The sequence below is a fragment of the Mixophyes fleayi genome, chromosome 3, assembly GCF_038048845.1.
Source record: "Mixophyes fleayi isolate aMixFle1 chromosome 3, aMixFle1.hap1, whole genome shotgun sequence".
NCBI lineage: Eukaryota > Metazoa > Chordata > Amphibia > Anura > Limnodynastidae > Mixophyes > Mixophyes fleayi.
This window is the reverse complement of record NC_134404.1, coordinates 348,581,255-348,608,350: the sequence shown is the minus strand read 5'-3', so window position 1 is coordinate 348,608,350 and position 27,096 is coordinate 348,581,255. Positions and strand designations below refer to the sequence as shown.

General features: G+C 49.7%; 2 protein-coding genes across 3 annotated transcripts in view; one reads left to right on the top strand and one right to left on the bottom strand.

Annotated features, from left to right (window-relative positions):
* The window catches only part of PPP2R5D (protein phosphatase 2 regulatory subunit B'delta), a 39,443-nt gene extending 34,284 nt beyond the window's left edge, over positions 1 to 5,159 (bottom strand). For both annotated transcript variants that reach the window (XM_075204532.1, XM_075204533.1), the window contains exon 1: positions 5,003 to 5,159. In XM_075204532.1, the coding sequence (XP_075060633.1) occupies positions 5,003 to 5,101 (99 nt within the window). In that variant the 5' untranslated portion in view covers positions 5,102 to 5,159. The remainder of the gene's footprint in view (positions 1 to 5,002) is intronic.
* A 6,260-nt stretch (positions 5,160 to 11,419) lies between these two features.
* PEX6 (peroxisomal biogenesis factor 6) overlaps positions 11,420 to 27,096 on the top strand; it is a 71,199-nt gene continuing 55,522 nt past the window's right edge. Inside the window, exons 1-2 of the mRNA XM_075204529.1 lie at positions 11,420 to 13,081; positions 25,178 to 25,329. Of these exons, the coding sequence (XP_075060630.1) occupies positions 11,486 to 13,081; positions 25,178 to 25,329 (1,748 nt within the window). The 5' untranslated portion in view covers positions 11,420 to 11,485. The remainder of the gene's footprint in view (positions 13,082 to 25,177; positions 25,330 to 27,096) is intronic.

Genomic DNA, 27,096 nt, shown 5'->3' with positions numbered 1-27,096 from the left:
ACGACACTGTGGTCAGTGTTGGGGGGGGCCCTCTCTCTCTGGGTACACACTGTGTGTGTGGGGGGGCCTCTCTCTCTGGGTACACACTGTGTGTGTGGGGGGGCCTCTCTCTCTGGGTACACACTGTGTGTGTGGGGGGGCCTCTCTCTCTGGGTACACACTGTGTGTGTGGGGGGGCCTCTCTCTCTGGGTACACACTGTGTGTGTGGGGGGGCCTCTCTCTCTGGGTACACACTGTGTGTGTGGGGGGGCCTCTCTCTCTGGGTACACACTGTGGTGTGTGGGGGGGCCTCTCTCTCTGGGTACACACTGTGTGTGTGGGGGGGCCTCTCTCTCTGGGTACACACTGTGTGTGTGGGGGGGCCTCTCTCTCTGGGTACACACTGTGTGTGTGGGGGGGCCTCTCTCTCTGGGTACACACTGTGTGTGTGGGGGGCCTCTCTCTCTGGGTACACACTGTGTGTGTGGGGGGCTGTCTCTCGTGGGTACACACTGTGTGTGGGTGGGGGGCCTGCTCTCTGCTGGGTACACACTGTGTGGGTGGGGGGGCCTGCTCTCTCTGGGTACACACTGTGTGGGTGGGGGGGCTGCTCTCTCTGGGTACACACTGTGTGGGTGGGGGGCTGTCTCTCTGGGTACACACTGTGTGGGTGGGGGGCTGTCTCTCTGGGTACACACTGTGTGGGTGGGGGGCTGTCTCTCTGGGTACACACTGTGTGGGTGGGGGGCTGTCTCTCTGGGTACACACTGTGTGGGTGGGGGCTGTCTCTCTGGGTACACACTGTGTGGGTGGGGGGCTGTCTCTCTGGGTACACACTGTGTGGGTGGGGGGCTGTCTCTCTGGGTACACACTGTGTGGGTGGGGGGCTGTCTCTCTGGGTACACACTGTGTGGGTGGGGGGCTGTCTCTCTGGGTACACACTGTGTGGGTGGGGGGGCTGTCTCTCTGGGTACACACTGTGTGGGTGGGGGGCTGTCTCTCTGGGTACACACTGTGTGGGTGGGGGGCTGTCTCTCTGGGTACACACTGTGTGGGTGGGGGGCTGTCTCTCTGGGTACACACTGTGTGGGTGGGGGGCTGTCTCTCTGGGTACACACTGTGTGGGTGGGGGGGCTGTCTCTCTGGGTACACACTGTGTGGGTGGGGGGCTGTCTCTCTGGGTACACACTGTGTGGGTGGGGGGCTGTCTCTCTGGGTACACACTGTGTGGGTGGGGGGCTGTCTCTCTGGGTACACACTGTGTGGGTGGGGGGCTGTCTCTCTGGGTACACACTGTGTGGGTGGGGGGCTGTCTCTCTGGGTACACACTGTGTGGGTGGGGGGCTGTCTCTCTGGGTACACACTGTGTGGGTCGGGTGGGGGGGCTGTCTCTCTGGGTACACACTGTGTGGGTGGGGGGCTGTCTCTCTGGGTACACACTGTGTGGGTGGGGGGCTGTCTCTCTCTGGGTACACACTGTGTGGGTGGGGGGCTGTCTCTCTGGGTACACACTGTGTGGGTGGGGGGCTGTCTCTCTGGGTACACACTGTGTGGGTGGGGGGCTGTCTGCTCTTGGGTACACACTGTGTGGGTGGGGGGGGGGGGCCTGTCTCTCTGGGTACACACTGTGTGGGTGGGGGGGGGGCTGTCTCTCTGGGTACACACTGTGTGGGTGGGGGGGGGGCTGTCTCTCTGGGTACACACTGTGTGGGTGGGGGGGGGGGCTGTCTCTCTGGGTACACACTGTGTGGGTGGGGGGGGGCTGTCTCTCTGGGTACACACTGTGTGGGTGGGGGGGGGCTGTCTCTCTGGGTACACACTGTGTGGGTGGGGGGGGGGGCTGTCTCTCTGGGTACACACTGTGTGGGTGGGGCTGTCTCTCTGGGTACACACTGTGTGTGTGGGGGGGGCTGTCTCTGGGTACACACTGTGTGGGTGGGGGGCTGTCTCTCTGGGTACACACTGTGTGGGTGGGGGGCTGTCTCTCTGGGTACACACTGTGCGTGGGGGGGCTGTCTCTCTGGGTACACACTGTGTGTGTGGGGGGGCTGTCTCTCTGGGTACACACTGTGTAGGTGGGAGGGGGGCTGTCTCTCTGGGTACACACTGTGTGGGTGGGGGGCTGTCTCTCTGGGTACACACTGTGTGGGTGGGGGGGGCTGTCTCTCTGGGTACACACTGTGTGGGTGGGGGGGGCTGTCTCTCTGGGTACTCACTGTGTGGGTGGGGGGGGCCTCTCTCTCTGGGTACACACTGTGTGTGTGGGGGGGCCTCTCTCTCTGGGTACACACTGTGTGGGTGGGGGGGCCTCTCTCTCTGGGTACACACTGTGTGGGTGGGGGGGGCTGTCTCTCTGGGTACACACTGTGTGGGTGGGGGGGCTGTCTCTCTGGGTACACACTGTGTGGGTGGGGGGCTGTCTCTCTGGGTACACACTGTGTGGGTGGGGGGCTGTCTCTCTGGGTACACACTGTGTGGGTGGGGGGGCTGTCTCTCTGGGTACACACTGTGTGGGTGGGGGCTGTCTCTCTGGGTACACACTGTGTGGGTGGGGGGCTGTCTCTCTGGGTACACACTGTGTGGGTGGGGGGCTGTCTCTCTGGGTACACACTGTGTGGGTGGGGGGCTGTCTCTCTGGGTACACACTGTGTGGGTGGGGGGGCTGTCTCTCTGGGTACACACTGTGTGGGTGGGGGGGCTGTCTCTCTGGGTACACACTGTGTGGGTGGGGGGCTGTCTCTCTGGGTACACACTGTGTGGGTGGGGGGGGCTGTCTCTCTGGGTACCACACTGTGTGGGTGGGGGGCTGTCTCTCTGGGTACACACTGTGTGGGTGGGGGGCTGTCTCTCTGGGTAAACACTGTGTGGGTGGGGGGCTGTCTCTCTGGGTACACACTGTGTGGGTGGGGGGCTGTCTCTCTGGGTACACACTGTGTGGGTGGGGGGCTGTCTCTCTGGGTACACACTGTGTGGGTGGGGGGCTGTCTCTCTGGGTACACACTGTGTGGGTGGGGGGCTGTCTCTCTGGGTACACACTGTGTGGGGGGGGGGGCTGTCTCTCTGGGTACACACTGTGTGGGTGGGGGGGGGGCTGTCTCTCTGGGTACACACTGTGTGGGTGGGGGGGGGCTGTCTCTCTGGGTACACACTGTGTGGGTGGGGGGCTGTCTCTCTGGGTACACACTGTGTGGGTGGGGGGCTGTCTCTCTGGGTACACACTGTGTGGGTGGGGGGCTGTCTCTCTGGGTACACACTGTGTGTGTGGGGGGCTGTCTCTCTGGGTACACACTGTGTGGGTGGGGGGGGCTGTCTCTCTGGGTACACACTGTGTGTGTGGGGGGGGGGCTGTCTCTCTGGGTACACACTGTGTGGGTGGGGGGGCTGTCTCTCTGGGTACACACTGTGTGGGTGGGGGGGCTGTCTCTCTGGGTACACACTGTGTGGGTGGGGGGCTGTCTCTCTGGGTACACACTGTGTGGGTGGGGGGCTGTCTCTCTGGGTACACACTGTGTGGGTGGGGGGCTGTCTCTCTGGGTACACACTGTGTGGGTGGGGGGGGCTGTCTCTCTGGGTACACACTGTGTGGGTGGGGGGCTGTCTCTCTGGGTACACACTGTGTGGGTGGGGGGGCTGTCTCTCTGGGTACACACTGTGTGGGGGGGGGGCTGTCTCTCTGGGTACACACTGTGTGGGTGGGGGGGGGCTGTCTCTCTGGGTACACACTGTGTGGGGGGGGGGCTGTCTCTCTGGGTACACACTGTGTGGGTGGGGGGGCCTCTCTCTGGGTACACACTGTGTGGGTGGGGGGGCTGTCTCTCTGGGTACACACTGTGTGGGTGGGGGGCTGTCCTCTCTGGGTACACACTGTGTGGGGGGGGCTGTCTCTCTGGGTACACACTGTGTGGGTGGGGGGCTGTCTCTCTGGGTACACACTGTGTGGGTGGGGGGGGCTCTCTCTCTGGGTACACACTGTGTGGGTGGGGGGGGCTCTCTCTCTGGGTACACACTGTGTGTGTATGGGGGGCTGTCTCTCTGGGTACACACTGTGTGGGTGGGGGGGGCCTCTCTCTGGGTACACACTGTGTGGGTGGGGGGGGCTGTCTCTCTGGGTACACACTGTGTGGGTGGGGGGCTGTCTCTCTGGGTACACACTGTGTGGGGGGGGCTGTCTCTCTGGGTACACACTGTGTGGGTGGGGGGGCTGTCTCTCTGGGTACACACTGTGTGGGTGGGGGGCTGTCTCTCTGGGTACACACTGTGTGGGGGGGGCTGTCTCTCTGGGTACACACTGTGTGGGGGGGGGGGCTCTCTCTCTGGGTACACACTGTGTGGGTGGGGGGGCCTCTCTCTGGGTACACACTGTGTGGGTGGGGGGGCTGTCTCTCTGGGTACACACTGTGTGGGTGGGGGGCTGTCTCTCTGGGTACACACTGTGTGGGGGGGGCTGTCTCTCTGGGTACACACTGTGTGGGGTGGGGGGCTGTCTCTCTGGGTACACACTGTGTGGGTGGGGGGGGCTCTCTCTCTGGGTACACACTGTGTGGGTGTGGGGGGGCTGTCTCTCTGGGTACACACTGTGTGGGGGGGGGGGGCTCTCTCTCTGGGTACACACTGTGTGGGTGGGGGGGCCTCTCTCTGGGTACACACTGTGTGGGTGGGGGGGCTGTCTCTCTGGGTACACACTGTGTGGGTGGGGGGCTGTCTCTCTGGGTACACACTGTGTGGGGGGGGGGCTGTCTCTCTGGGTACACACTGTGTGGGTGGGGGGCTGTCTCTCTGGGTACACACTGTGTGGGTGGGGGGGCCTCTCTCTCTGGGTACACACTGTGTGGGTGTGGGGGGGCTGTCTCTCTGGGTACACACTGTGTGGGTGGGGGGGCCTCTCTCTGGGTACACACTGTGTGGGTGGGGGGGCCTCTCTCTCTGGGTACACACTGTGTGGGTGGGGGGCTCTCTCTCTGGGTACACACTGTGTGGGTGGGGGGGCCTCTCTCTCTGGGTACACACTACGGGCTGCCTCACCTTGTCCTTTTTGGCTTTATTCGGCATGTCTCTCGCTGTCTCTTGCCCTCTCGGGAGGTCTCTGCAGATTTTCGACTCGCGTTTGACGTATGACGTCATTGTACATGGCCGTGACGTTGCAGCGTACGTGTTGCCATGGTAACGAACCGTTTACCGCTCTAGGAGTATTGGCTGAAAATGTCAGCGCATTACCGCCATCTTGCTCCACCCATATTGATCTGCTACGGTCCGCCATCTTGCTCCACCCATTTCTTTATCTGTGCTCTGAATTTTCTGAGACGCAGGACGGACACATCCCCCGACTTTCCCGGCTCACGCAGAGTTATCTGTAGGTCACATTATGAATGGTCAGAGGCCAGAGGGGAGGTCACATGATCAATGGTCAGGGGCCAGAGCGGAGGTCACATTATGAATGGTCAGAGGCCAGAGGGGAGGTCACATGATCAATTGTCAGAGGCCAGTGCGGAGGTCACATGATCAGAGACCATGGTCAAGGTCACATGATCAATGGTAAGAGGCCAGAGCGGAGGTCACATGATCAATGGTCAGAGGCCAGTGCGGAGGTCACATGATCAGAGACCATGGTCAAGGTCACATGATCAATGGTAAGGGGCCAGAGCCGAGGTTACATGATCAGAGACCATGGTCAAGGTCACATGATCAATGGTAAGAGGCCAGAGCGGAGGTCACATGATCAATGGTCAGAGGCTAGAGCGGTCAAATGGTCAGGGGCCAGAGCGGAGGTCACATGATCAATGGTCATGGACCAGAGTGGAGGTCACATAATGAATGGTCAGGGGCCAGAGCGGAGGTCACATGATCAATGGTCAGGGGCCAGAGTGGGGATCACATGATTAATGGTTAGGGACCAGAGTGGTGGTCATTGAGTCTGATCCCTCTTCTAGACTCCCTGGGGCCACAGGTTCCTGATCCAGTCCAAAGAAGAGGTCAACATAACTTCCATCTCTTGGATGTTCCTCTTCAGCAGACCATCATCATCACCATTTATTTATATAGCGCCACTAATTCTGCAGCGCTGTACAGAGAACTCACATCAGTCCTTGCCGCGTTCGGGCTTACAGTCTAAATTCCCCAACACACACACACAGACTAGGATCAATTTGTTAGCAGCCAATTAACCTACCAGTATGTTTTTGGAGTGTGGGAGGAAACTGGAGCACCCGGGGAGACAAGGGTACATTAACTCCTCCACAGGAATTGCCGCCATCATAGCCGTCCATCCAGCTCCCCAGGACAGCAACATCTGCCAGGGCCCTACTGAAAGAAAGTTTTATGATCAAAGATGTTTGCAGAGTGTAAAGGTGCTTATTATTAGTATTAGTATTATCTTTTATTTATAAGGCGCCACAAAAGCTCTGCAGCGCTGTACATGACATTTACACTAGTATATAATAAACAGCACTCATCCATTACATAACTTCAAACCATCCATACAGTGACTTCAAACGTGGTACTGTGATAAGATGCCACCTTTGCAATATTCCACGGTCAACTGTAAGTGATATTATTAGAAAGTGGAAGCGTTTAGGAACAAAAGTAACTTAGCCATGAAGCAGAAGACCACGTAAAATCACAGAGCGGTTTCAAAGACTGCTAAGGCACATAAAGTCGTAAAAGTCACCACCGCTCTGTTGATTCCATTGCTGAAGAGTTCCGATCTTCTACTGTCATTAATGTAAGCACAAAAACCGTGCGTTGGGAACTTAATGAAATGAGTTTCCATGGTCGAGCAGCTGCATACAAGCCATCAACAAGACCAATGTCAAGCATCGAATGGAGTAGTGTAAAGCACACCGACACTGGACTGTGGAGCAGTGGAAACGTGTACTGTGGAGTTACGTATCACACTTCCTGGTTTCTAAGCAGCAACTGACTCGCAATGCGCCTGCTATTATCATACCATGTCTTCTGTTTGGCCTGCAGGTCTGCTAGGTTAGCCTGCGCAAACCCAATGAGATTCTCTAACCGATCTCCGAGCTTTAACACATACTCCACCACAGAGAGATCCTGGGTGGGTAGTTCACTCACAAACTGCGTCCCTTGATCAGTTTAGGATCTCCGTAGGTAACCCTACTCTACTAAATACTCTTAGCAGCGTGTTCGCAAACTTTTCCACAGTGATGGCAGACAGAGCTACAGCCTCTGGATACCGGGTAGCATAGTCCACCACGGTGAGGATGTACCTCTTCCCCGATCTACTGGGCACAGGCAGGGGACCTACAATGTCCACAGCCACTTGCTGAAAAGGTTCCCCAACTATTGGCAAGAACCTGAGGGGAGTACGAGCACTGGGGCACCCAATCCACTGATACACATCACAGGACTTACAGTAGGCCCGGCCGTCATCCGACATTCCTGGCCATAAAAAGTTCTGTGTCAGGCACTTCAGTGTTCGGTCTCTTCCCTGGTGTCCAGCCATAGGGATTTCATGGGCAACTGACATTAGTTGTGCCCAAAAGCTCTGTGGAACCACCATTTGAATTTATTCCCGGACTGCTCAATCACCCTCTACCTTCCCAGCTACACGGTACAACAACCCTTTACGCCAGGTCACTGTCCCTACCTCCCTCCCTGGAAGGCCACTGCCAACAAACCTTCCAGCGAGGGATCAGAGAGCTGAGCTGTCCTGAACTCTTTCCTGCAGCCCTCACTATCATCTGTCACTCTGCAGGAGGGTCTATGTTGGGGTTACTAGAATCAGTCAAAGTGGGGTCACTGTGGTCGGCTATACTCACCACTGAAGGTTGCATACTGCTAGGGACAGGAGCATCACCGGGCACCCCCACAAGATCAGATAGGCCGGATACAACATCCTCTGTGGTGTTAGGGGACGTAGTCTTTCTAGTGGCAAAGAGTTGGTTGGTTCCTGAAGAAATAGCAACTTGAGACTTTTCCTCTGGGCTGGCTGATGCTGTGCTTGCTGGCAATGGCTGTTGTCTAGCAGCTGAGGTCTGTTCCTCTGGGCTGGGTTGTGCTGGTGTAGATCCTGAAGAGTGTAGTTTGGCTCCAGGTAATAGAGTTGAGGAATGTGGTCACAATTCCACCCCCAACATCAGTTGGCGAGAGATACCAAGAGGGTTGGAAACTTGCTCTTGGGGGTGAGTAGAAGAGGGGTATCCCCCTGACTGTACAGTTCTTTTGTGTTGGCTGTTAACCTGGCGCTTCTGCCAGTGTGGTCTAACAACCATATACTGATCCGCCAACTGGGCGGCTGCTTCCAAGGTGGCTGGGTTTCTGTCCAGCACCCATTCTTTCAACTCTGGTGCTCAACGGAGGTGAAAATGCTCTTAGCACATTAATTCTATTACCTCCTCCACGGTCTGGGCACCTGCTCCGCGCACCCACTTCCTGGCAACTTCCCACAGCAGGTTGTCAAACTCCTCGTGGGTGGCATGGAGGTTCTTGGCAAGGTCCCGGAACTTCTGACGATAGGTCTCTGGGGTAATAGTGTACAGTTAAAGAAATGCCTTCTTTACTATATCATAGTCCACACAGATCTCTGAGGGCACCCCACGGTAGACCTTTACTGCACGGCCTTGTAGTGTGGGCACCAAATCCTTAACTAATTCCTCTCTGGGTACAGTGTGTAGCCTGCAAACTCTTTCAAATACCTACAGGTGCTCATCAATATTTCTAACACAGTCCTCAAATTTAGGGCAAGGTAAAGATAACATTCCTGCTCCCCTAGGGGGTGCCTCCCCCCAAGGTTGGTGCCCTTCCCTGTTGGAGCCAAGCCATAATAATCTGTGCCTGTTTAGCTTCCGTTGCCTTGTCCCCTAAGGCCGCCAGCTGGATCTTTAGTCCGGTTGCCCTATGCTCATCATATGACAGAGAGATTCGTTCTGCGGGTATAGGCTGTTGAGAAGAGGTTGCATCTGTCTGGGGGTCTGGTTCACCTCATTCCCAATTTTCAAATGGACTGCTGCCTTGGCCACTGCCATCAGTTTCCTCCACCAGGGTACCATGCAGTAGGTGCCATTCTCTCAGTGCCGCTTTCATCTCCACCTTGTTTGGCGAATGCTGTATATCAATGCCCTTGGCACTGGACACGTTGGCATAATCAGACATCCTGTGCGTTTTCCTGGCTGCAGCTATTCCTCTCCTGAATAACTCTGCTCTCCTGACTGGTGCACGAAAAGCCACCTGGAGTTATCCCACCGCTCGCCACCAGAAATCTGTGACAGGATGGTCTGCCTATGCCATCCTGTTTGTTGTGTTGCTGTGGACCGGCTGGGCTTGCCTTGCCACCACCACTTTCTTTTTCCCAAATGCGCCCTTTAAATGCAGTAGGAGGGGCTTTTGCTGCTGCCACCATTAGGCTCCTTAGTGGCACCTAGAACCGCATCCTTCTGGGTAATCTTGCTGCTAGTGTACCCCCTTGCTGGTACACCTGAGTTGGTTCCCCGACCTCTTGCCTTCAGATCAGGGTTGCTGTGGATAGTTCCCCCTGGCCTATTACACTGGCCAGAGCTGCCGTTAGGGGGCAAAGCATTGGTACTGGATGCAGGGTCCCAACATCAGAACAGCCAGATAACGGATTAGATTTTGTCTAATCTGCAGGTCACAGGAATTACAGCAGGGTAAGTAGTCATCAAAGCAGATTCTTGAAGCAGTGATGGTTTATTAGCTCAAGTGTCCTAATAAGGAGTTACATACACTAGTTTGAGGTACTAGTGATCTCCAGAAGTACAGATGGTATAATACATTTCAGTGTAAAACAGGGCTCTTTAAATAATATTTTGGACATTAGCTTGGCAGGAGGTAATCCGGCCTCCTGCCCCTTTACCCAATCCAGACTGATTCATGCCGCCTGCACATAAATCAGCCTGGAGGGGTTAAACACCTTTTTACATTGTTACTAGCGGTGCCACTATGTCTGACATTTTCTTTTGAATGTTTACCATCAGGATATAACATTTCTACAATCTTGCTTTGAACACAATTTAACTTGCAAAATTCAGATTCATCTGTGATCACTTACATGGGGAGTCTATAAGCAAATATAATTACCCCCTCCTGTCTTTCAGGCTCAACAGACGTTTTGGTCACTCAGCGATTAAAAAGACTAATTAACATGAGATTACCTGTCTCTAGACAGTTGCAAAATCCAAACATGACATACTGTCTCCGAAATCAATATATTTCCATACAAACACATAAAACGATAAGTACATTTGCAACGATATAAATTGGTGCCTGCGCCACTAATTGAAATAAATTTTTACAATAAATTATTTCTACGTGATACAGACACATATAAGTTATTTATAAGTGATCCAGCCACAATCACTCCTACAATCACTATTACATAGCAGGTCTTGTACTTTGACCAATGAAGGTTATTACAAGCCACAATACTATATACAATACTTTCTCTTCTATACTGGGAAATAACTATATGGACCAGTAGACTAAAGGTTACAGTAAGAGGGATAGGGTGTCTCCTGGATAGAATAGATAATGTTGGAGATTAGACTAGGATATGGTCAGAGGATAAATGGATAATGTTGGAGATTAGACTATAGGTCGTGGTCAGATGGATAGATAAAGGGATAATGTTGGAGATTAGACTATAGGATACAATCAGTGGATAGATAAAGGGATAATGTTGGAGATTAGACTATAGGATACAATCAGAGGATAGATAAATGGATAATGTTGGAGATTAGACTATAGGTCGTGGTCAGAGGGATAGATAAAGGGATAATGTTGGAGATTGAACCAATCAGAGGATAGATAAATGAATAATGTTGGAGATTAGACTATAGGTCGTAGTCAAAGGGATAGATAAATGGATAATGTTGGAGATTGGACCATAGGATACGGTCAGAGGATAAATAAATGGATAATGTTGGAGATTAGACTACAGGTCGTGGTCAGAGGGATAGATAAAGGGATAATGTTGGAGATTGAACCATAGGATACAATCAGAGGATAGATAAATGGATAGTGTTGGAGATTGGACCATAGGATACGGTCAGAGGATAGATAAATGGATACTGTTGGAGATCAGACTATAGGACGTGGACAGGGAGATCAATAAATGAATAATGTTGGATATTAGACTATAGAATACAGTCAAAGGGATAGATAAGAAATAATGTTGGAGAGTAGACTAAAGGATACGGTCAGAGAGATAGATAAAAGGATAATGTTGGAGTACACTATATGACACAGTGGGATGATGTGTAAAATTGCAGTGTCCTCACAATTGACCAACATACACTGCAGTGATCAGACATTACCACCTTATGACTGATCCACAGATGTGTCTGAGAAAATTGCAGTCAGCATTTATTTACTACCAGATGCTGATTGTGTGCAGAGGGCTTATTGTGAGTACACAGTTCTCAGGTCTGAGCCTGGTCTCCGGGAAAATGGCCGCCGCGGTGAAGACTGACAGTGACAGCAGGACGGGGACATCTGTCCTCTCTGCACTTTGCTCCCGGAAGTTTCCGCTTGATGAAGATGCCGGCAGATCAGACTACCAGGGGCCCCGGGGGGCCTCTGCTGTTTGTGCGGACCCGGGGGCCACTGACTCCTCGGCGCCTCCTGCTGAGCTCTCCACCGGTACTTGACTGGGTGCTCCTGGGGGTCCAGAGCCGGAGGGCGCCATTACCCCGTGGTCCACAGCTTGTCCGGAGGGGAGAAGTGCTGCCTGAATGCGGGGCCCTAATTGCGGACACCAGGCCCACCCTGCAGGGCATGCTGGGGCCACACACTCGCATGAGTGTGTTCGAGCTGAATGGGGAGAACAATTGGGTGGGGGGAGATGGGAGACCCCAGGGTGGGCAGGAGGACATGAGACCCCAGGGTGGGCAGGAGGACATGAGACCCCAGGGTGGGCAGGAGGACATGAGACCCCAGGGTGGGCAGGAGGACATGAGACCCCAGGGTGGGCAGGAGGACATGAGACCCCAGGGTGGGCAGGAGGACATGAGACCCCTGGGTGGGCAGGAGGACATGAGACCCCTGGGTGGGCAGGAGGACATGAGACCCCAGGGTGGGCAGGAGGACATGAGACCCCTGGGAGGGCAGGAGGACATGAGACCCCTGGGTGGGCAGGAGGACATGAGACCCCTGGGTGGGCAGGAGGACATGAGACCCCTGGGAGGGCAGGAGGACATGAGACCCCTGGGAGGGCAGGAGGACATGAGACCCCAGGGTGGGCAGGAGGACATGAGACCCCTGGGAGAGCAGGAGGACATGAGACCCCAGGGTGGGCAGGAGGACATGAGACCCCTGGGAGAGAGTATGAGACCCCTGGGAGGGCAGGGAGAGAGCATGACAACCCTTGGAGGGCAGAAGGGTCTGAGGCCTCAGAGAGGACAGGATGAGGAGAGGCTGAAGGTGAGGCATAAAGAAGGGAAACCCCACTGGATGCAGGAAGGGAGTATGAGATGGGGAAACAGAGAAACAAGGTGTAATGGAGGGCAGACCAAGTTGGTGAAGTGCCCACAGGAAGAGTCTGTACCCATAGGGCAGCATTTAGGTGAGGTGGCAGGTGGGTCAGTGTGTGCTGTAAGTTCTCCAGGGGGAACCAACTGTCGGGATTTTAGTTTGTTTGGGTCAGATCTACATACTCCAGTGGTTTCAAGCTTTGCTCGAGGAATGGGACCTTTGAGGCTCCGTGTGGCTCCGGTTGATGCAGAATCTTTGGTTCGGGCTGGGAGACTGCAGGAGGTGGGAGGCCCTTTGGATCGAGGTTCTGCATTGTGGGTGAGCAAAAATCAGCTCCGGGAGCTGGGTTTATTTCACCGTGAGTGGGTGTGGGTGTCTTTGCCAGTGGCGGACAAAAGCACCAGTGTCACAGGCAAGGTGCCAGCTCCAGTGGACTCTTTGGATGGAGGGAGAAAACAATTAGCCATGATATTAGCTGCGGAGCTGTGGTTGGGGCACCCTCACAAATACAGTCATCTTCTAAGTACTCCGAACATGGCAGGAAGAAGTGCCCTCACAAATTCTGGCAGCACTACAGGAGGCACCGCAGTCATCTCGGCTAGTCTCAGTTTTAACTTGACAAGTGGAACAAACACCATCAATGAGGTTCTAATAGAGGTGAGACCATATCTCCGTTTATTATAGGAGCACTATGAGAAAGCATTGCCAGGTCCTGGTAGAATTGACGGTATGTTCAGTGCTAGTTCCATTAAAATATAAAGCTTATCACAGTGCAGCAAGCAGACAGGAGACTGCAGATCTGACACATTACTTCCATCCAGACAAGGAACTGCTCAGCCCTCAGTCTTTGTTACAATAAATGAGAATAAAAATAAATGACTTTCCTCTCTGCGAGTCAATGTGGTGGAGAACTTTTTAAGGGTCAACCGCTGAAGATATTTTAATTCCATATGTGGGTTGTCCAGCATCTGCCTTGTGTAAGAGAAAGTGACTGCTCTCTCTGTGGGCAAGTACAGAATCTGATGAGGGTACAACACAATGTTATTGATGCAACAATATGGAACAGTATGATAGCAGAGCACGCGGGTAACAGACTTCAGATATCAGCAGGATGTCCCATGTAATAGGAAGTATAGCCAATGGTATTAGGGATCTTACAAGGTGAGGGCATACGTGCACATGTTGGTTACAAGAAGTGATCCACAGCTCTTTGGGGTAATAATAAGTATTCCACACTGGTGCATCAAATGACTTACCTGCCCTCTTTGTTGAAGGGGGATGTGACTGGATCACTTATAAGTAACTTATAGTATACATTTATTTAAAGGAAATAGCGCAGGGCGCTTATTTATATAATTGCAAATGTACTTATTTTTGATACTGTGTGTATTTTGGGAAAGAAAATATCTTTATTTCTCAGACCAGGGGAGAAAATTAGTTTTTTGTTTTAAGGTTGCTAGAGGAAATCTCCAATTAGGCATATGCGGGGAGGGAGTCTGATAGCAGGAAATGCTAACTAAGTCATTTGAGAGGAAGTGTCAAATGCCTGCTCGGGCAGAAGGCCCGGCAGGGGGTCGTTACTGTGTGGTCTTGTCCAGAGTTTTAGAACCTGTCTGAACATTGATGCAGGAAATCACAGCAAGTTTTAGGATATCACAGATAAGTGTAAATATTGTTAGCTTTGCATTGCATGTAAATCCATGTTTGGGTAAACAAATTGCATCCTGAGTCTAAAAAAAGCTCAGACCTCAAGGGGGCTGGCTTACCCTGTTAGGCTGTGTTCAAATCTGTATAAAAAGCACTGTCTTGTATTGAAAATTGTTATTCTCGTTCCATCTGACCTGCTCCCCGGTACCTTCAATCAGTGTGACTCCAAATAAACATCACTTGCTTCAAAGACCTGCTTGGAAACTTCTCTATTCTTGTAACCTACAGATTAGACTCAAAATCTAATACGTTCCTGGCTGTTTCTGAGGTTTGGACTCAGCATCCAGTACCACTGCTCTGCTACCCAGCAGCTCTGGTCAGTATGATAGGCCAGGGGGGATCCGTTTATAGCAACCCTGATCCATAGTAAGAGGTCAGGAGTACCAGCCCAGGTACACCAATAACAGGGTACACTAGCAGCGTCAGTCACCCAGAAGAAACCCGGTTCTGGATGCCGGTAAAGGAGTCCAGTGGTGGTAGCATTTGTAAGCCCCTCCTACTGCGGCGAGTGGGTGAGTTTGGGATAAAGAAAGGGAACGGTGGGAAAGTAAGTCCAGCCAGTTCCCAACAACAGCAGACAGGGTGGCATAGACGATCCATCCTGTCACAGGGGAGATGCAGTTTATAATAGGACAGAAGCTCTGCATAGAAGTATAGAAATGTGTACGTCTTGCCACCTGGGCAACTAAAGGGACATCTTTGTTCACTGGCAAAAAGTTCTTCACAACTGTTGATATACACTCTTTCCTTCCTCCTGCTTTAGGGATCACCATATACGGGGTACAGCCAGAGGGGGGCTGAAGCTTACCACCCTGCTCTGGAGCTTCAGACTATCCTCCTGTGACTGGATCACGTATAAATAATTTATGGTATAAATTTATTTAAAGGAAATAGCACAGGGCGCTTATTTATATAATTGCCAATGTACTTACTTTTGTGTATATTTTGAGATAGGAAATCATTATTTAGCTTTTTCTGTTTTACCCTTGACAAAGGAAATACCTTATTTCTGATGTATATATCTGATACAATGAGCCTTTGTTTAGAAAGTCTGCTGTGTATTGTGATGTGGGGAAATGACTTGTTAGAAGTTTATACCTTTCTTTGGGAATGTGTATTCTGCCACTGTTGGAGCAAAAGGTCTCATGCTAATCAGGCTTTTTGATGTGTGAGGCCTTTTGAAGACAGGAAGGGTTAAGTAAGACCTTGCTACTAGATTTCCTGTGTCTAAAAACAAGATGCAGGACATCAGAGTTTCTAGAATTTCACAGATAAGTGTAAATATTGCTACCTGTGCAATTATTATTAATTATTATTAATTTTTATTTGTAGGGCGCCACTAGGTGTCCGTAGCACCTTACAGGGACAAACAAAATTACAATACGAGGTGAGACAGCACAGAACAGTAAACAATAATCACAGTAACTCAGTGAGCTCAGGGCACAGCTAGAGAGGTGGGGGAGGAGAGAGGGGTAGGTACGCCAACAGCGGCACCTAGGAAGGAGGGGACGGGGGAAGAGGGACCTCGAGGAGGAAGGCTAGGTAGCTGCAATGCATGTAAATCTATGTTTTGGTAAACCGGTTACATCCTGATTCTAAAAATAGCCTGTGTCCAAATCTGTATAAAAAGCACTATCCTGTACACTAAAATGTATCATTCTGATGTTCCATCTGACCTGACCACTGATACCTTTAATCAGTGGAACTGTCCTTGTCAGGACACTTGAGCAATAAACATCACTCTGCTTCAAGACCCTGCTTGACAACTTCTTCAATATTGCTGTTATCCTGCGACCTTCAGATGATTAGACCCTAAATCTAATCCGTTCACCGTCTGTCTCTGAGGTTTAGACCCATCTCTCCAGTACCACCGCTCTGCCGCTACCCTGCAGCTCTGGTCAGTGTGATAGGCCAGGGGGATCCATCCACAGCACCCTGATCCATAGTAAGCGGTCAGGGGTACTATATATATATATATATATATATATATATATATATATATATATATATATATATATATGATATATAGAGATAGGTATATAGGTAGATATATATTTCTCTTTCTCTTTCTCTCTCATATTCATATATATATATATATATGTACACACACACACACACACACACACACACACAAAAAAGGAAGAAAAGCGCCAAACGTAGTGTGATATCATTGATTGAGAATAATAACCAATAATCCAAATTGGCCGTGTACCAAAGGGAAATAATATATTGGCTTATCTGATGAGTATCCCACTGGGGTCCAGATCTCCCTCCTGTGTAGATTACACCTTCTATTCAATAGATTCCATACTAGGACTCGAGAAAATAGCAAAAAATAGTGTAGTGCGTTCATGACAGATAGGCACTTCTCATAAAATATAATCAGATTTTAATCAGAAATGGCAAGATGTATCCAGAAAAGAAAATAAATGCCCGTACATTAGATAAAAATAAAGCAGACTTATCTGTTAGATAGAGCTTTAGGAAGCCTCCTCTTCACCACCGACTGGGACTCACAGAAAGCACTGCTCCCTTGACGCGTTTCGTCTCCAACAGACTTTATCAAAAGGGTAAATGCCACCGAATACAGGGTCCTCTATTTTATAGTTCCCGTCTCCAATCATTGAGAAGTACTGATCAGAAGTGTGGGCTGGATCTCCACCATTCCATTTCCGCCCACAGCTACGCGTCATTTCTGCTCAGTATAACACATCACTTCCGTTCTGCTCCGATATTATAATTTTAAATGGATAATATAAGTTCATTTAAACCTCACAAATCATAGCCGCACCACAATCCCATTAGATAAGAAAAATAAGAAAAAACAAACACTTCATATATGGGCACTGAGTCATCGGCAGACTTCCGCCCATACTATAATAACTTTCGATATTGAATTAAAATTAAGTGATCGAACACTACCATATAAATACATTAAAAACAAAGAAAGAGAACATAAAGGGTATAAATCCTCAACATACATACATAAAAATTAGTATTTAGCCACCAGTGCATAAGTAATAGACAGCGGGCCATACATGTAACTCCGCCCATACTATAATCATTTCCAAGGGCATTTTTGCACCTATTTCTATATAATCAGACACTGACAGATGTAAATCTGACAGACAGAATAATAGTCTGCACATCCTATGTATCCACTTATAACAACGCATTGAATGGAGTTAATTAAGCCATCATAACAATTATAACCCCCATATAACAACGAGTGCTAGTCTTATCTAGACATAGAAGAACTAGCTGACACTAAGAGATACAAACATAACATAACCCCCATAAGGCAGCAAAAGGCTGCTCTAATCTATACATAGAGCTTCTAACTAACAATAAAGGATAACCATAATAAATCTAATGAATGTATGAGATACACAACATGGAAACAAGGGGAAAAAAACAATTAGTATATCAGAGAAATGGAGCTATTTCAAAAGCCTCAATATAGTCATTATATTTATTATGGTTACCCTCATTGTTAGAAGCTCTATGTATAGATTAGAGCAGCCTTTTGCTGCTTTATGTGGGTTATGTTATTTGTGTATCTCTTAGTGTCAGCTAGTTCTTCTATGTCTAGATAAGACTAGCACTCGTTGTTATATGGGGGTTATAATTGTTATGATCACACTATGTTTGGCGCTTTTCTTTCTTTTTTGTCTACATAGGTTTTACATCTGCAATCTGATGTTTATAAAGTGAAGCAGCCTACTGTATGTGATTTATGATATTTTGAGCACGTTTGTTCACGTGAATAGCTGGTGTACACTGAGCGCCGTTGTCTTTTCACTCTTTGTTCTATATATACATCTATATATATGTATATATATATATATATATATATATATATATATACACACAAAAGAGAAGGGGCGCCAAACATAGTGCATCAGGGGCGCTGTCAAAGAAGCATCCGCGGCAGTGCTGTATTGTACTACAATATTCTTTGACAGCGCCGCGGGTGCTGTACAATTCAGACTCGCCGAAATGGAAAGCATCTCTTTCTCGCTCCCCTTAAAACCCCCCCTTAAAAATCCTGCGTTTGCCCCTGTGCATTAAATGTGCCAGAGATTAAAGTAATAATAGCTTGAATAGTATGCTGATATATCCTCTCTAGGTACCGTCTGTATTGGACCACTGGAACACAGACATAAGCGGGAATGGCAGATATTCCTCCCAAATGGAAACAGCAACACAACTCTGGAGGGACTAGAACTCAGAAATAGCCAGAATAGTGTAGTACCATCAGACATCAGAATGCAATATGGTTATAAACAATTTATTAAAAAGAGGCACAAAGCCCCACATTGCGGCTTAGATAAAAGTATGCCCGTACATGAAACACAGTTTAAAACAGCTTATCTGTCCTCTCCTCATATGTCGATGGAAAACGAGCATGGCGATTCTGGCCAATGTACCCCACACCTGCATACAATTCAGGAACAGTAAGCGACCAAGCACTATATACCCGACGCGTTTGGCCTCTAGTCACCGACTGGAGTCTTTATATGGGGCATCCTATTTTTTATGGTACGCATATGATACATTTTTTAGTTATATTACATATCTGGTATTACACTATGAGGCGCCCTGCCTGTCTCTTGTTGCAGTGAATATATATATATATGGGTACTAGAGCTGTGGATCTGCTACCTCATGATGGGGTCATAGTAAATTCGGGAGCATAATGTATAAATGGATCTGAGCCTTTCTGTTACGAACCGCGGCTCCCCGACGGGCCGCCGCGGCTCGCTTCCGGTCTTCTCAGACGCCCCGGCCGTCTCCATGACGACCGGGGTGTCACTTCCGCCTCTGACGTCCCGGTTGCCTAGGCAACAACCGGGACGCTGTAATACAGAGGCCGCAGCGCCCGGCCAGCGGGCTGACACCCGGGCACAGATCAGCAAGGAAAGGTAGGGTTGTTATATTTATCTATAGACTCTTATGGGAGTCTTATATATTTACTGTATTGGTACTGGCTTGGTTTTTGTCAGCATTGTGTCAGTGCAGAGTCATACAGTGGGAGGGGTTTCTGTTATCATGATTCCTATTGGGCCTTCTTGCTATTTAAGGCAGTGAGGACTAAGCCTCATTGCCAGTTATAGCTTCCTGTTTAGCTAGGCTCCTGTTCCTGTTTCCCTGCTCCTGTGCTTATTCTATTATTGGATTTCCCGTGTATGACCCCTGGCTTGTTTTTGGACTTTGTCGTATTGCCTGTGACCCCTGACTTCGGCTCGTTTTCTGATATCCCTGTCTGCTGCCGGCCCTGGACCTTTTGCCTGGATCTCACATCGCTGTGTTCTACTATGCTGCCTCAGGGTTCTCCCCAGTCAGTGCACACTACACGACCCTCCGTTCATCTGCAGCCAAGTCTGTCCCCACCACTTGGGGCTCCAGCGAACACCAGACATCGGAGCAGATTCCGGGTTCTGTCGTGCTGACTGAAGGAGTTCCTAACATTATAACTGGCCAAAAATAAAGACGATCCTATTTTTCCACCGATGGAACCCAGTCCGGCTCAAGTCCTAGCAGGGCAGATCCAAGTTGTGTCGCAGATGGTTCAGGATCTTTCACACAGGCTTTCTGCTCAGGAAGAAGCCGCCAAGGCCTCACAAGCAACTCCGGCACCTGAGCCAAAGTTAAATCTTCCGGACCGGTTCTCTGGAGATAGAGCCTTATTCCGAAATTTTAAGGAGGGCTGCAAGCTGTATTTTCGTCTCAGGCCCCGCTCCTCGGGCTCGGAGCAACAGAGGGTCGGCATTGTCATCTCCTTACTCCAAGGCGATCCCCAATCCTGGGCGTTCAGTCTGACTCCTGTTAATCCAGCTCTGCAGTCCGTAGACGCCTTCTTCAACGCACTTGGTCTCTTATATGATGACCCAGATAGGGTGGCCTCGGCCGAGTCCCACCTAAGAGCGCTGAAACAGGGACGGCGGACAGCGGAAGAGTATTGTGCCGAGTTCCGACGGTCGGTCGACAGCCAGTGGAATGACCCCGCACTACGGAGTCAGTTCCGGCTTGGGCTCTCGGAGCAGATAAAGGACTCCTTAGTCCAGTATCCTTCATCTTCTTCCTTGGAGGCCTTAATGCAATTGGTTATTAAAATTGACCGCAGGATCAAGGAAAGAAGGTCCAAGAAGGAGGCCTCCTCACCATCCTGGTCCTCTCCAGCCGTCTACCCAGTTCCTCAGGATTTACCAGAGCCCATGCAGTTAGGGGCTTATCGCCTGTCCCCTGAGGAGAAATCCAGGCGGCGGTCATTGGGGCTATGTCTCTATTGCGGCAATAAAGGCCATCTCCTGCGTAGCTGCCCGAACAAGGCGGGAAAAGACCAGGCCTAGGAGTAAAGGAGGAGGTACGCCTAGGTCTCCAGATGGTCTCTTCCAAGAATTCTGTCTTAATCCCTGCTCGGATCATGTATGGTAATCGATCCGTTTCTATCCCTGCCTTTCTTGACAGTGGGGCAGCCGGAAATTTTTTGGATATAAACTTTGCCTAGACTCTGGGCATTCCGTCCGTAAACTTGGACTCGGAAATCACGGTCTGCGGACTGGATGGCAGACCGTTAACTGACGGAAGGGTCTCATATCAAACGCCTCCTCTGCAGCTTACGGTGGGAGCTCTCCATTCTGAAGTCCTCTCGTTCTTTCTGACTCCTTGTTCCTCCGTACCATTGATCCTCGGGCATCCCTGGCTTCAACTTCACAACCCTCACATAGATTGGAGCACGGTAGAGATCATACGATGGAGTAAGGCTTGTTCCTCAACCTGTCTTGCTCTTCCTCTCCGGATTGTTCAGCCTTGCCCTGGATCTCTTCCATTGCCTTATCGTGAATTCCACGACGTGTTCTCGAAAAAAGTAGCAGACTCTCTACCCCCACACCGTAGCTACGATTGCTCCATTGATTTGGTTCCGGATGCCAAGCTTCCTAGGGGAAGATTATATGCCTTGTCTATTTCCGAGACTAAGTCTATGGATGATTATGTGGAGGAAAACCTACGTAAGGGATTCATTCAACCATCCAAATCACCCGTAGGAGCGGGTTTCTTCTTTGTGAAAAAAAAGATGGGAGCCTCCGGCCGTGCATAGACTATAGGGGTCTAAATGGGATTTCCATGAAAAATACCTATCCGTTGCCACTCATCTCCGTGCTTTTTGATCAGCTCAAATTAGCCACGATATTCTCCAAGATCGATCTGCGGGGGGCATATAATCTGGTTCGAATCAAAAAGGGCGATGAGTGGAAGACGGCCTTCAACACTCACTCAGGCCATTATGAATATCGGGTCATGCCCTTCGGCCTATGTAACGCCCCCGCAGTGTTTCAAGATTTTATTAATGATGTCCTACGAGAATTCCTGGGGAGATTCGTTGTAGTGTATCTTGACGATATTTTGATTTATTCCCAGTCACTGGAGCAACACCGTACTCATGTCAGACAGGTACTTCGGAAACTCCGCCAGCACTGCCTCTTCGCTAAACTCGAGAAATGCGAGTTTGAAGTCACTCGGGTCACGTTCCTCGGATATGTCATCTCTCCTCGTGGCTTCTCCATGGATCCCAGTAAGGTACAGGCAGTTCTCGATTGGATCCGGCCAAGCAATCTTAAAGCCATTCAGAGGTTTTTAGGATTCGCTAATTACTATAGGCGATTCATCCGGTCATTCTCTGTATTAGTGGCTCCAATTACAGCCCTTACCCGAAAAGGGGCCGATACCGTTAATTGGTCCTCTACTGCTTTAACGTCTTTTCAGGAGTTAAAAGAGGCGTTCATCTCTGCACCTGTCCTCCGACACCCCAATCCAGAGTTACCCTTTATTATCGAAGTGGACGCTTCTGACGTCGGGGCAGGTGCCATCCTTTCTCAGAAAGATCTCAATGATCACTGCCTGCACCCCTGTGCATTTTTCTCCAGGAAATTTTCCTCCGCTGAGACCCACTACGACGTCGGAAATAGGGAGTTGCTGGCAATCAAGTGGGCATTTGAAGAGTGGCGCCACTGGCTAGAGGGAGCTAATCATGTTGTTAGAGTATATACCGATCACAAAAATCTACAGTATATTCAATCTGCCAAGATTGTGAACTCCAGACAAGCCCGGTGGGTCCTCTTCTTCTCCCGTTTCAACTTTACCATTACCTTCCGGCCCGGATCCAAGAACATTAAGGCGGACGCCTTGTCTCGCAGTTTTATCGCCTCTCATCCTTCCCTCGCAGAAACCACTTTCATTATTCCGGCATCCAAAGTAGTCCTTGGCCTAACTCAGGATCTTGGCACAACTCTCCGTGATCTCCAACAGTTGGCACCATCAGCTACTCCCAGGGGTAAATTATTCGTACCGGATTATCTGAGGAGGACGGTTCTCACCGAATGTCATGATAATAAAACCTCAGGTCACCCTGGAGTATCCAAGACATTGGAACTTCTGTCTCGTTCCGTCTGGTGGCCTTCCTTGGCAGCAGATACCAAAGAGTTTGTGTTATCCTGTGAAACCTGTGCCAGGAACAAGTCTTCTCGCAAACGTCCTGCCGGGCCTCTTATGCCACTGTCCATTCCAGCGAGACCCTGGACCCACATATCGATGGATTTCATCGTGGAATTACCGCGCTCATCCAGCTTTAACACCATCTGGGTGATAGTGGACAGATTTAGTAAGATGGCACATTTCATCCCTCTTGTAGGATTGCCATGTGCTAAAACCTTGGCATCTCTATTCATTCAGCACGTTTTCAAGCTCCATGGACTTCCTGTTAACATTGTCTCTGACCGTGGCTCCCAATTTGTGGCCACATTCTGGAGAGCATTCTGTGCCCAATTAGGAATCAAACTATGTCTATCTTCAGGGTATCACCCACAGTCCAACGGACAAACGGAGAGGGTTAATCAATCCCTTGAGCAATTTCTCAGTTTATATGTAACTAAATGCCATAGTGATTGGGCTGCTCTGCTTCCATGGGCAGAATTCGCCTACAACAACTCGTGCTATTCGTCTACTCTGGTATCGCCATTCTTCTGTAACCTCGGATTCCATCCTCGGTCCAACTCGCTGGAAGTCTGGAATCAAGCTAAATCTAGTTCTTCGATTTCTTATCTGTGCCGGATATGGAGAAAGGTTCACCTTGCCCTCAAACAAGCTTCGTTTAAGTCTAAGCATTATGCTGATCAGCATCGTGGACCATGTCCTTTCAGGGTCGGGGACAAGGTGTGGCTGTCTACCCGCAACATTAAACTTAAGCAACCTTGTAGGAAGTTGGGTCCTAGTTTCATTGGACCCTTCTCCATTATTAAACAGATTAATCCTGTGGCTTTCAAGTTGAAACTTCCTCCTTCACTCAAAATTCCTAACACATTCCATTGTTCCTTGTTGAAAGCAGTCACATGGTCACATAAATTCAGACCACGTCAATTGCACAGACCTCGTCCTGTCTCAGTCAGAGGACACCAAGAGTTTATTGTTGAAAAGATTCTAGACTCCAAAAGGGTGCAAAGTCAAATCCACTTTTTGGTCCACTGGAAGGGCTACGGCCCGGAGGAGCGATCTTGGGTGCCGCAAAAGCATCTTCATGCTAAACAACTCATTAAGGACTTCTTCAAAAAATATCCGGGGAAACCTGGAAGTCGGGGTGCATTGACCCCTCCTCAAGGGGGGGGTACTGTTACGAACCGCGGCTCCCCGACGGGCCGCCGCGGCTCGCTTCCGGTTTTCTCAGACGCCCCGACTGTCTCCATGACGACCGGGGTGTCACTTCCGCCTCTGACGTCTCGGTTGCCTAGGCAACAACCGGGACGCTGTAATACAGAGGCCGCAGCGCCCGGCCAGCGGGCTGACACCCGGGCACAGATCAGCAAGGAAAGGTAGGGTTGTTATATTTATCTATAGACTCTTATGGGAGTCTTATATATTTACTGTATTGGTACTGGCTTGGTTTTTGTCAGCATTGTGTCAGTGCAGAGTCATACAGTGGGAGGGGTTTCTGTTATCATGATTCCTATTGGGCCTTCTTGCTATTTAAGGCAGTGAGGACTAAGCCTCATTGCCAGTTATAGCTTCCTGTTTAGCTAGGCTCCTGTTCCTGTTTCCCTGCTCCTGTGCTTATTCTATTATTGGATTTCCCGTGTATGACCCCTGGCTTGTTTTTGGACTTTGTCGTATTGCCTGTGACCCCTGACTTCGGCTCGTTTTCTGATATCCCTGTCTGCTGCCGGCCCTGGACCTTTTGCCTGGATCTCACATCGCTGTGTTCTACTACGCTGCCTCAGGGTTCTCCGCAGTCAGTGCACACTACACGACCCTCCGTTCGTCTGCAGCCAAGTCTGACCCCACCACTAGGGGCTCCAGCGAACACCAGACATCGGAGCAGATTTCGGGTTCTGTCGTGCTGACTGAAGGAGTTCCTAACACTTTCTTGCAGGAAATGGTATCTGTAGATATGATTAGGAGGGGACATTATAGGGTGATCCAGGGGATTTATCACAATCTTCCTTCCTGTGAGGATAAATTAGCAGCTGTCTCACTGGGGTTTTTGTTTTATCTTCTGGATCAACACAGTTTCTGCAGGTTTGTAGTTGATGGACTTTTTAAGCCTTTGTGTCTATACAATAGATAATGTAGAAATAAAATTGGTTGAACAGAATTCTGAAGTATTTACAAGATATTTATCTGCAATCCTGACGAGATCCTGAACGATGACGCTGTAAATGTTACCTCTAGCTTTCTGTATGAGAACTTTTATTCTACACTTAGATTAGAGACGCCCCTTCCCTGTCTTATCTTACAGCCCTATTCACGCCCGGACCCTGCTGTATACATATCACGTAATGCTCTTATAGTCATGTAAATAAATGTGTAATTTAAGTCTTTATATATAGAATAAAATACTGTGCTCATTGCTCACCAATGCCCGATGGAGGGAAATGTCATCTGTTCATGTTGATCATTAATAGTCATCTTCAGCTCGTTACATTTCTCATCTCTGTGATCATATGTATCCTGCTGATCTAACTGCAATGCACTTCTTTTATGTCCTATGCCCAGCGCTTCAGCAACGAGCCCACAGAGGGAAGTCGATCTTGTCTTGTTGAGCCTCCGTTTGCAAAGGCACTTTATATAGATGTTGTGAAGTCTCCATGTTACAGAAGTGAAGACTCCTTTAACAATGCTTTGTACCAGCACTTCCAAACACCCAGGTCAGTGCTTACGAGTTATAACAATCTGTCTCTGTCTCCCTTGCTCCACCATCCCACGTCTTCTACTGTCCTAGGAGACCCTGCCTTCATTTCTGCATCTACCCTAGAACCCTGCCCTTATTTCTGCTTCTACCGTAGACTCTGCCCTTATTTCTGCATCTATCCTAGAACCCCGCCTTTCTTTCTCATCTACTCTAGAACCCTACCTTTAATTCTGCATCTACCCTAGAACCCTGCTCTTATTTCTGCATCTACCCTAGAACCCTGCCTTTATTTCTTCATCTACCCTAGACTCTGCCCTTAATTCTGCTTCTACCCTAAAACCCTGCCCTTATTTCTGCTTCTACCCTAGAACCCTCCCCTTATTTCTGCTTCTACCCTAGAATCCTGTCTTTATTTCTGCTTCTACCCTAGAACCCTGCCCTTATTTTTGCTTCTACCCTAGAACCCTGCCCTTATTTCTGCTTCTACCCTAGAACCCTGCCCTTATTTCTGCTTCTACCCTAGAACCCTGCCCTTATTTCTGCTTCTACCCTAGAACCCTGCCCTTATTTCTGCTTCTACCCTAGAACCCTGCCCTTATTTCTGCTTCTACCCTAGAACCCCTGCCTTTATTTCTGTTTCTACCCTAGAACCCTGTTCTTATTTCTGCATCTACCCTAGAACTCTGCCCTTATTTCTGCTACTACCCTAGACTCTGCCCTCATTTCTGCGTCAACCCTAGAACCCTGCTCTTATTTCTGCTTCTACCCTAGAACCCTGCCCTTATATATGCATCTACCCTAGAACCCTGCCGTTATTTCTGTCTACCCTAGAACCCTGCCCTTATTTCTGCTTCTACCCTAGAACCCTGCTCTTATTTCTGCATCTACCCTAGGACCCTGCTCTTATTTTTGCATCTACCCTAGACCCTGCCCTTATTTCTGCATCTACCCTAGAACCCTGCCTGTATTTCTGCATCTACCCTAGAACCCTGCCTTTATTTCTGCATCTACCCTAGAACCTTGCCTTTATTTCTGCATGTACCCTAGACTCTGCCCTTATTTCTGCTTCTGCCCTAGACCCCCCCTGCCTTTATTTCTGCATCTACCCTAGAACCCTGCCTGTATTTCTGTATCTACCCTAGGACCCTGCCCTTATTTCTGTATCTACCCTAGGACCCTGCCCTTATTTCTGCTTCTACCGTAGAACCCTGCCCTTATTTCTGCTTCTACCCTAGAACCCTGCCGTTATTTCTGCATCTATCCTAGAACCCTGCCCTTATTTCTGCTTCTATCATAGAACCCTGCCCTTATTTCTGTCTACCCTAGAACCCTGCCCTTATTTCTGTCTACCCTAGAACCCTGCTCTTATTTCTGCTTCTACCCTAGACTCTGCCCTTATTTCTGCTTCTACCCTAGAACCCTGCTCTTATTTCTGCTTCTACCATAGACTCTGCCCTTATTTCTACATCTACCCTAGAACCCTTCCCATATTTCTGCATCTAGCCTAGAACCCGGCCTATATTTCTGCATCTACCCCAGTACCCTGCCCATATTTCTGCTTCTACCCTAGAACCCTGCCTTTATTTCTGCTTCTACTCTAGACTCTGCCCTTATTTCTGCTTCTACCCTAGAACCCTGCCATTATTTCTACATCTACCCTAGAACCCTGCCCATATTTCTGCATCTACCCTAGGACCCTGCCCATATTTCTGCTTCTGCCCTTATTTCTGCTTCTACTCTAGACTCTGCCCTTATTTCTGCTTCTACCCTAGAACCCTGCCCT